General features: G+C 47.9%; 1 protein-coding gene and 1 pseudogene across 4 annotated transcripts; both read left to right on the forward strand.

The window, feature by feature from the left end:
* Nucleotides 1-285: 285 nt before the first annotated feature.
* On the forward strand, nt 286-424 carry LOC123056328 (uncharacterized; annotated as a pseudogene).
* Nucleotides 425-4,666: 4,242 nt separating this feature from the next.
* Nucleotides 4,667-6,908, forward strand: LOC123049940 (transcription factor EAT1). 4 transcript variants are annotated; one of them, XM_044472790.1, is made up of 4 exons: nt 4,667-4,821; nt 5,425-5,600; nt 6,107-6,524; nt 6,627-6,908. In XM_044472790.1, exons 3-4 carry the CDS (start codon nt 6,288-6,290, stop codon nt 6,747-6,749), a joined length of 360 nt encoding a protein of 119 aa, XP_044328725.1. In that variant the 5' UTR covers nt 4,667-4,821; nt 5,425-5,600; nt 6,107-6,287; the 3' UTR covers nt 6,750-6,908. The 4 variants fall into 4 exon arrangements, with proteins under 4 accessions (XP_044328725.1, XP_044328726.1, XP_044328727.1 ...); XM_044472792.1 differs by having other exon boundaries at nt 4,669-4,821; nt 6,115-6,524; XM_044472793.1 differs by having other exon boundaries at nt 4,699-4,821; nt 5,432-5,600.
* Nucleotides 6,909-10,443: the final 3,535 nt, after the last annotated feature.

Below are 10,443 nucleotides of genomic sequence, written 5' to 3' on the forward strand. Positions count from 1 at the left end.
GAGGAGTCGCCAAATCCCCTGCATTCAATCTGGATCAAGGAAGATCAGCAGGTATTAGGGTATCTGCTGAATAACTTGTCGAAGGAAGTGCTTGTGCAGGTTACGGCCATCACCCATGCGCACAATCTCTGGACGGCGCTCGCGCACATGTTCTCATCGACCTCGATCTCCCGCATCAACAACATACGCATAGCACTTGCTAATGCGCAGAAGGGGCAGCAGTTCGTGGCGACGTACTTTGCCCAGATGCGCTCGCTGGTGGATGAGCTGGCAGCGGCGGGAAAGCCCCTGGAGGATGATCAACTGATCTCTCACATCCTTGCGGGGCTCGACATGGAGTACCAGCCGCTGGTCTCAGCGCTGGATGCTCGCACCATCCCGGTCACGCTCGATGAGCTCTTTGCTCAGATGAGCAATTTCGACCAGAGGGTGGCGCTCTACCGCGACAACGACAACGGCTTCAAGTCTTCGGCCAACGGTGCTTCATGTGGCCGTGGAGGTGGTGGCTCCTCCCGCTACCGTGGCCCTCCGCGCAAGGGGCAAAACGGCAACAACAACCCTCGCGCCAACAACAACACCAGCAGCGGCCGGCCCTCCTACAACAACACCAAGGGTCGCCGCAACAACTCCTCTGCTAGGTCTCGCCCCGATGCTGTCAAGTGTCAGATCTGCGGCAAGCTGGGGCACCCCGCGAAGGACTGCTGGTACCGTTTTGAGGATGACAACGACTCATCCCAAGACGAGAAAGTAGCCGGCGGTGCTGAAGGATCATACGGCGTCGATACAAACTGGTACGTGTGGTGCTACCAACCACATCATGGGCGAACTAGAGAAAGTGACCATGAGGGAGAAGTACCGCGGCCCCGACCAAATCCATGCTGCCAATGGAGAATGTATGAAAATCTGTCATATTGGTCACTCAACTATTAAAACCCCTCATCGAAAACTTCATCTTAGAAAAATCTTGCATGTCCCTAAAGCCTCCATGAATCTTCTTTCGGTTCATCGAATCACCCTTGATAATCATGTGTTTCTTGAGTTTCACCCCTTCTTCTTTTTCATCAAGGACCAGGTCACGAAGAAAATCCTATATCGAGGTATATGCGTTCGAGGACTGTATCCGTTGATTCCCGAACTTAGGAGGCTCAATAAACAAGCATGTGGTGTCACCAAGCTCTCATCCTCTCGGTGGCACGATCGTTTAGGGCATGCATCATTTTCTTTAGTTGAAAGATTGCTTAGGAAAAATAAGCTCCCATATGTTGGAGAGCACAATTGTGAAACAATTTGTGATTCTTGTCAAAAGGCTAAAAGCCATCAATTACCATATCCAATTTCTATGAGTATTTCTACCAAACCTTTGCAACTCATTTTTTCTGATGTTTGGGGTCTTGCCCCCTCCTCTGTTGGTAGACATAGTTATTATGTGAGTTTCATTGATGACTACAGCAAATATTCCTGGATCTATCTTCTTAAGAAAAGATCTGATGTGTTTCAAGTATTCCAAAATTTCCAAGCTTTAGTCGAGAGGAAATTTGATAGCAAAATACTTGCTGTCCAATCTGATTGGGGAGGGGAATACGAAAAGTTGAATTCCTTCTTCCAACAACTTGGTGTATCTCACCATGTTTCTTGCCCACATGCCCATCAGCAAAATGGGTCAGCTGAGCGCAAGCACAGACACATTGTAGAAGTAGGGCTTTCTCTACTTGCACGTGCATCTATGCCACTTAAGTTTTGGGATGAAGCCTTTCTCACCGCCGTGCATCTCATCAATATATTACCTAGCCGAGTCATCAACTATGAAACTCCCACTGAGCGACTTCTCCACACCAAACCTGAGTACAAGTCACTTCGTGTCTTTGGATGTGCCTATTGGCCAAACCTCAGACCTTACAACAATAGAAAGCTCATGTTCCGCTCGACACAATGTGTATTTATTGGCTATAGTGCTCAACACAAAGGCGTGAAATGCCTCGATGTTTCCACCGGCCGTGTCTACATCTCCAGGGATGTTGTTTTTGATGAAACTAAATTCCCCTTCGCCGATCTTCATCCCAATGCCAGAGCACTCCTTCGCCAAGAAATCCTCCTATTGCCCTCCCATCTCACCGGTGATGTCATAGGGGAAAACGGTTGCGGTGAACCAATATTGGCTGATTCTCATAACAGCATGCATGAGCTTTTTGGCACTACAGGTGAAAATACAGAAGAAATCGCTGCAGAAAATGAAGAAAATAATGCGGCGCCTGGGTCATATTTTATGTGTCCACCGCCAGGGAGCAGATCTACCTCGGGATCGCTGCAGCAGCAGTCTGGCGGCGCATCCTCCGCGGGATCTGCACCGCAGGAGCGGGGCAGTGCGCCGGCTTTTGGCTCCGCGCCACCCGTCCATGAAAGCGACCGTGCGGGCCACCCTGGCGACGACGCGCGAGCGTCTCCCATTCGTCCTACGCTCGATTCCGTCCCGGGCGAGTCCGCAACTGCCACGCGGTCCATGGCTTGGTGGCCCACTGACGAAAACCGGTGCTACACCCGGCGCGCTGCACCAACCGCGCCTGATGCGCCTCCACCAGCCCGACTGGCTCAATCATCGCGCCATGATGGCGTGCCAGCTGGGCCTGGCGCGACCCGGCGCGCTGCACCAACCGCGTCTGACGCGTCTCCACTAGCCCGACTGGCCCAATCATTGCGCCATGATGGCGTGTCAGTTGGGCCTGGCGCAGGATCCTCTGCGCCGTCTTCGTCACCTCCGCCTCTGCGTTCGGCCACAGAAGATCCTCCAGCGCGCCGATCCGAGCCAGCCGTATCAGCCTCGGGATCCGCCGCTGCAGGGGATGCTCCTGGATCTTCTGTGGAGCCCTCTACACCACGGACAAGGCTACAAAAAGGGGTACTTAAGCCTGTAAATTACAAAAATATTACCAAATTTGGTTTGGCTTGTTCCACAGGTGAACCTGCTACACTTCAAGAGGCACTGGGTGATGTGACATGGAGAAAGGCCATGGAGGAAGAATACATAGCACTGCAAAGAAACAAGACCTGGCATCTAGTTCCCCCACAACAAGGTAAAAACTTGATTGACTACAAGTGGGTTTTCAGAATCAAAAGAAAATCTGATGGAACTATTGATCGCTATAAAGCTAGGTTGGTTGCAAAAGGTTTTAAGCAAAGGTATGGTTTGGACTATGAAGATACCTTTAGTCCAGTCGTAAAAGCTGCCACCATTCGCCTCGTTTTGTCTATTGCTGTTTTCAGGGGATGGAGTCTTAGACAACTGGATGTAAAGAATGCGTTTCTTCATGGTGTTCTGGAAGAGGATGTCTATATGCAACAACCTCCTGGGTTTGAAAACAAAAAGTTCCCCTCACATGTGTGCAAACTTGACAAAGCTATATATGGTCTGAAGCAGGCCCCTAGAGCATGGTACTCACGTCTCAGTCACAAACTGCAAGCACTTGGGCTTATTCCCTCCAAGGCTGACACCTCACTGTTCATTTACAACAAGTCAAATACTTCCATGTTTTTGCTTATCTATGTTGATGATATTATTGTCACTAGTTCATCTAATGAAGCAGTGGCAGGACTGTTGAGGGATTTGAGTGCTGAGTTTGCTCTAAAAGATCTGGGAGACTTACACTTCTTCCTAGGTATTGAAGTATAGAAACATGGATATGATCTTCATCTGTCTCAGGAAAAGTATGCAACGGATCTGGTAAAGAGGGTTGGTTTGCAAGGATGTAAACCCTCATCAACTCCTTTATCAAGCTCTGGAAAATTGTCTCTGACAGAAGGAAACCTCTTGAATCAAGAGGACAGTGCCAACTACAGAAGTTTGGTAGGTGCACTTCAGTACTTGACCCTTACAAGGCCAGATATATCCTTTGCTGTTAACAAAGTATGCCAGTTTCTTCATGCACCCACTACTGTTCATTGGACTGCAGCTAAGCGCATTGTCAGATATGTTAAACATACTTTGGGTACTGGTCTTACTTTCAGCAAATCATCATCTATGCTTGTCAGTGCTTTCTCAGACTCTGACTGGGCAGGCTGTGTGGATGACAGACGATCAACAAGTGGTTTTGCTGTGTTCTTTGGGCCTAATCTCATATCATAGTGTGCAAAGAAACAAGCCACGGTATCAAGGTCAAGTACAGAGGCAAAATACAAAGCTCTTGCAAATGCTACAGCAGAAATTATCTGGGTTCAGTCTTTGCTAAGGGAACTTGGCATTAAACGGATTCCAGCTCCATGCTTATGGTGTGACAACCTTGGTGCTACATACTTATCAGCTAACCCAGTTTTTCATGCCAGAACAAAGCACATTGAAATAGACTTCCATTTTGTCAGAGAAAGAGTTGCTAGCAAGCAACTGGACATTCGGTTTATCCATTCTAGAGATCAAGTTGCTGATGGATTTACAAAGGCGTTGCCTACAAAAAGCTTTGAAGAGTTCAAGCGTAATCTCAACTTATGTAAGTTGTGATTAAGGGGGAGTGTTAAACATGCTACATGCGTCAGGTTTAGCCAGGTTGGACTCGTAGAGATGTAGAGATATACATTGGTTGTTTAAGTTAGTTCTATCTCTTGTAACTGAATATATTCTTCTCTATCCCTTGCATCCCAAGTTTGTAATCTGAACAACCTGTACGCATGTACCAGAGATAAGCGCTGGCTATATAAACACGAACCCGTCGCCCTCGGTAGGGTACGACGTTTCCCTAAACTTTCCACAGCCACTATGATATTCTTGGCAGTTGGCACAGCATATAAATTAGGTCCCATGCGACCTTGATTTTCATCTTCATGAACAAAGTTGAGGTATGCTCTCTTCTAGTGCTTATACTACTGTTCGCTAGATGTAACTCACGATCAATACTCCTCTGCTTCTTTAAGTCATATTCTACTATTTAGTAAGATTAAAAATCATAACACTGAGCTCCCATGGATTTCTTGTGCTCCATTTTACTGATCATCTTGAGGTAGTTGAAGCACGAAAAAGATGCCAAGGGTCTGTTGGGTGTGGAACAAGCAAAGTTGCTTCATGTTCCATGAATCATGCATGCTGCATACAACTTCTCCGCAAAGGAAGAGCAGACAGCCACATTTCATAGCTTAAAACTCCACGGCTCCACCTCTTTTGCAACGACCAAAACAACAAAGGCAACTGCAATATCTGTTTCTAATAGAATTCTATCTGCTGTTGCGTTCCTGTTGAGTCGTCTTTTCCCCTTAGTATGTGCACTGCAACTCTGCACTCTGCAAGTAATTGCCATTTCTATATTAGCTCAAGATTACCTCGCATATAAGGTGCTATTTGTTATTCGATTTCTGCATGCATTTGATATTCTGTCAAAATCGAGCTACTCGAAGAATTTCTTTCTATGCTCATCAGTTTTCATATTCTGTTGATTTGGTTTGAAGGTGCCAGGTGCTGTTTGGTCAATATGATTGTTGGTGGTGGCTATTTTGAAGGTTCCCATGATCATAATCCCATGGCAGAACCTTCAAGAAAAGCTGACTTTGCAAGTGAGAGACAGAGGAGGGAATGGCTGAATGAAGCGTTCTGGGCTTTAAGAATGCTCCTCCCCAATCCTAAGGTTTGTCTTTTTCATCATTTTTGCAAATTTAGGTGATTTAGTGACTTTTCAGATGTACAGAATACTCAACTACTAGAAGATAATGGAATTTTAAATAACTTTATCCATTTCTTCTCGATGTGTTAAGAGTTAAGACGCTCAAAAGTGCCAATATCAGAATACTATGCAGCCTAATTGACCCGTGTTGTGTAAAAGATCAATAAAACCCCTTTTGAAAACTGTCATCTGTCTAAAGTAGATTCAAGAAACATGAGTTAGATAATATGCTTCTGCTGATTTTTTTTACTGAGTACTCGTCCGATCTCTGATGCTACATTACATTCAATCTGATACTAATATCCTATTAAAAGTGATTGCCACGAAATAGATCCATGCTGTGCTGTTTCAATAATACTTGCCCCACATATCTTGATCGAGCGTGTCAATACCTTCTATTTAATTATGAGAGATTAATGCGCTTATCTAAGTTCGATATGGCATAAATGAGCTACAGAACTTTTTACTAGTGTGACAGGGTCTCAAATGTAGAGGATGCCATTGAGTACATACATGAGCTGAACCGGACAGTGAAGGAACTGAAGATCCTAGTAGAACAGAAGTGGCATGGGACTAATAGGAAAAAGATGATAAAGATGGACGGAGAGGCAGCTTCCGATGGCGAAAGCTCATCGACGAGGCCAGTGAGCGATGAGCAACAATGAGCTCGATGGGGCCATAAGGAGCTCCTGGGTGCAGAGGAGGTCCAAGGAGTGCCATGTTGATGTCCACATAGTGGAAAATGCAGTAAACGTCCAGCTCACTGAATGGAAGAACGCCAACTCCCTTCCTCATGCTGCGAAGGTTCTCGACGAGTTCCATCTTGAGATCATCAGCGTGGTTGGACAGATTGTTGACGATCACCGCATATTCGTCTTCAACACTAAGGTACTGAGAGGATATTGTTTCATTTAAGCAGCATCAGGAACCCCTTTCCTGACATCACCGATTATCATTGATAGTAATGGTAAATCGTCCATGGTGACGCAGGTGTCCGAAGGCTGCTCGGTGTATGCCCTTGCAGTGGCCGAGAGGCTCCTTCAAGCAGTGGATGCACAGCACCAGGCCCTCAACATACTCGGCCAGGCTCTAGCAGCCAAAGTGACTATCTGAAGAAGTTCATAGTCTGCAACTGTCTTTGAGTAGCAATTTCATGTCTGTTCTCTCAGTGAGAAATGTGGTTAAATCGGGCCTTGAGGTGGAGATGACTTTGTCTTGTGCAATTTGATAGCTCGCAAAAATTGTTAATCTCGCACGAATCATATATTTTTTGAACATAGACGCTAGGAGCGTCCGGCTTTAAATTAATAAAGCCACCAGGCGGGATCCACACAAATTAAGTCTTACAAATTGAATAAAGCAGTCATCGAGCCCACGGCTCAGGATAAAGCTCAGAAGGTTACAGCCACAAATTCAATAGCGCAAAAGCGGAGCATCAAGACAAAAGCTAGCTAAAAGTAGAGGTCTCATGATCAAGCCGTCATCCCTTGTCGAGCCTTCACCATGGTCGTCTTGATCAGCTCCATCGTCTCGTACATGCGTTCGACGTCACGCTTCTTCCCCAGCGGTGGCCATACCTGAAGGAAAATATGACATTTGAAGATGATATCAGCGGGGTGAACCGGAAACTTGTGTTCTATCGTAGTTTTGTTCCGAACCGTCCAAACGGACCAAAGAAGCGCCCCAACGCATCTCCAAACTATCCTAGCATTGGCCCCTCTTTGCGACGTTAAGATAGAAAGCACATCGTGGCTAGAGTGTGGATTCCAATTTTGTTTGAAAGCGTCTCTAACCGCACTCCACGCAAATCTAGCGAGCACACAACCAAAGAACACATGGTTCGCGTTTTCCCCTAAACCGCAAGTGGTGCACGTTCCGTCCGCCGGCCCATTGCGTTTGGCCACGTTATCCGAAGTAGGTAAGCGGTTGCGAAACATTTGCCACAGGAAAATCTTGATTTTGAGAGGAATGCCAGCCTTCCATAGCCCCCTAGCTATATCCAGCGTAGTACCCTCGGAGAGCTTGTCGTATAGGGACTTGACCGTAAATCTATTGGAGGAGGTCAACTTCCACTTAATCGTATCCGCCCCATTACTGAGAGTCAGCCCTCCCAAGTTAGCCGTCAAAGCGTCCCAGCTAGCGGCCTCCGCTGTCTCCAGAGTCCTAATATAAGAAATGGCTGGAGGCTGGACACGCATAGCATCGGCCACCATAATGTTGGTGTCCGTTGCCAATTGGTACAGTTCCGGGTGTGATTGCCACAACGGTTCTTGACCCCACCAATGGTCGAGCCAGAATTGTGTGGACTTGCCATCGTTTACCCGAAACTGCGCACCCACTATAAAAGCCGGTCGGACCGCTTGGACCCCGTTCCAAAAGACCGAACCGTTGCTTTTAGCCTTGAACAAATTCCCATCCGGAAAATATTTAGCCCGGAGGATGTCTGCCCAGAGTCCCGACTCGTGATGGGCGAGACGCCACCACCACTTAGTAAGCATGGCCACGTTCATAAGTTTAGAGTTCATAATACCTAGGCCGCCAAAAAAATTTGGCCTACAAACCGCTGCCCATTTTACTAAGTGGTACTTGCGCTTGGTCCCAGCTCCTTCCCAAAAGAACCGGAAGCGCGGAGTATCGAGTCTAGCGTGAACCCCATCCGCAAGTAGGAACATTCCCATTGTGAATATAGGAAGGGAAGATAAGCTCGAGTTGGTGAGGATAAGCCTCGCCGCTGAGGACATAAACCTGCCCCTCCACGAGCTCACTCTGTTAGCGACTTTCCCATACAGCGGCTCCCATTCCGCTATGGTTAGTTTCTTGGTCGAGATCAGGAGGCCCAAATATTTAATCGGGAAGCTCCCTAGCTTGCAATTAAGAAGATTCGCAATCCGAGTGCTTGCTAGATCGTCCATCCCAATGGTGATCACTTCGCTCTTCAGAAAGTTGATCTTAAGCCCCGATAAAATCTCAAAAGCAAGCAGCAGTAACTTGATGGTAGCTATGATGTGGTCGTCGGGTTCGAATAAGAGCATTGTATCGTCTGCGTATTGCAGATGCGTAACCCCACCAGGAATAAGGTGGGCCACCAGCCCTTTAATGTGCCCCGCTGCCCTTGCTTTATTAATCATGGCCGCCAGGGCATCCGCAACAAAGTTAAAAATGAGCGGCGAGCTTGGGTCGCCCTGACGGAGACCACGTTTGTTACGGAAGAACTTGCCCATTGTGCCATTGACATTGACCGCCGTGTGCTCGCTACACACGAGGTGCATGATGCGATGTACCAATCCTGCCTTAAAACCCTTTTTGAGGAAGACCTCTCTCACGAACTCCCAGTTCACGCGATCGTAAGCTTTCTCGAAGTCTAATTTAAGCAGCACTCCCTGTGCCTTGGTTCGTTTCAACTCGTGAACGATCTCTTGTAACGCAATTGGTCCCTCGAGGATGTTACGATGTTTGAGAAAACCCGTTTGACTAGAGCTAATAACTCGTTGAGCGACCGGAGCCAAGCGCGAGGCATAAGCTTTCGCACGAATTTTGAACGGGACGTTAATCAAGGTAATGGGTCTAAAAAGCTTAATGTTATCCGCCCCTTTCACCTTAGGAATAAGGCTAATGGCTCCATAGTTCAAACGGGATAGGTCAACCGTGCCTAAAGCAAAGCCGTTGACAATATCATAGAACAGGTGCTTAAGGCAGGGCCAAAACTTCTTAAAGAACTCGACAGGCCATCCGTCCGGCCCGCGCGCCGTGCTCGTTTTCATGTTGTGTAGGGCCTGGTCTATTTCCTCAGGTAGGAAAGCAAGGGCAAGCCTATCATTCTCCTCCTGCGAGACACGTTCCGCGGGATCCCACAGATCATCGCGTAAGCATAACGGTTTTTCAACGGCCGTCCCCAAAAGACCTATGAAAAACTCGTAGATATGAGCCACGATTTGTTCTTGCGTCAACAGGATACCGTGATCTGTTTGGAGACGCAGAATGGAGCACTTCCTTTTCCGCCCGTTCGCATAGGCATGGAAATATCCTGTGTTTGCGTCTCCTTTCGTGACCCATTTGACTCCGCCCCTGCGTCGCCAATATTCCTCTTCCGCGCGCAATATCGCCATGAGTTGATTCTCCAATGCGTACCTATGGGCCCACTCGGCCTCCGAGAAGGGACGGCGATCTGCCTCAGCATCTAACAACGCAATTGTCTCTACAATGCGCGCGCGCTCTTTCTTGGACTCGCTACCGTGGTTAGCGCCCCACCCGCGCAGGAAGGCACGAAGCTTGCCGGCAGCCGCGTTCCAGCTCTCTGCTGGCCCGCGTTGGGGCCCCAGATGGGTACAAATCTCACCCCAACGATCTACCACCATCTGGGCGAATCCCTCCGCTTCGAACCATGCCGTTTCGAAGTAAAACCTAGGGCTACGACGGATGAGATCCTCCCCCGAGGAAAAAATCAGCGGAACATGGTCTGATCCGATGCGCGTCTCCGCCACGAGAGAGCACATGGGAAACAACACCTCCCATTCAGGCGTAAAAAATACCCTATCCAGCACGCTACGGACCGGTTGCGTTTGTTTGTTAGTCCAGGTATATCTGGCACTAGTCCGTGCTGCTTCCCGCAATGCTGCTGCCGCAATGGCATTATTGAATAAGTACACCCTAGTCCAATCAATATTAGCATTATTCTTATCCGCCCCCGAGCGAATCAAGTTAAAATCACCCCCCACCACCACAGGAAGGTTAATTGCCCTTTTGGCCCCGACCAGGTTGGTCAGTTCGAGCAGGAACACCGGCGATCTGGAGTGATCGGCAGGTCCAT

Source organism: Triticum aestivum, chromosome 2D (genome assembly GCF_018294505.1).
Source record: "Triticum aestivum cultivar Chinese Spring chromosome 2D, IWGSC CS RefSeq v2.1, whole genome shotgun sequence".
NCBI lineage: Eukaryota > Viridiplantae > Streptophyta > Magnoliopsida > Poales > Poaceae > Triticum > Triticum aestivum.

What these genes read in the sequence shown, in the direction of transcription:
- LOC123049940 (XM_044472791.1), top strand. Translation starts at nt 6,288, where the DNA reads ATGAGCAACAATGAGCTCGATGGGGCCATAAGGAGCTCCTGGGTGCAG. An exon ending in TATTCGTCTTCAACACTAAG is followed by an intron (nt 6,525 to 6,626) that starts GTACTGAGAGGA and finishes ATGGTGACGCAG; the next exon opens with GTGTCCGAAGGCTGCTCGGT.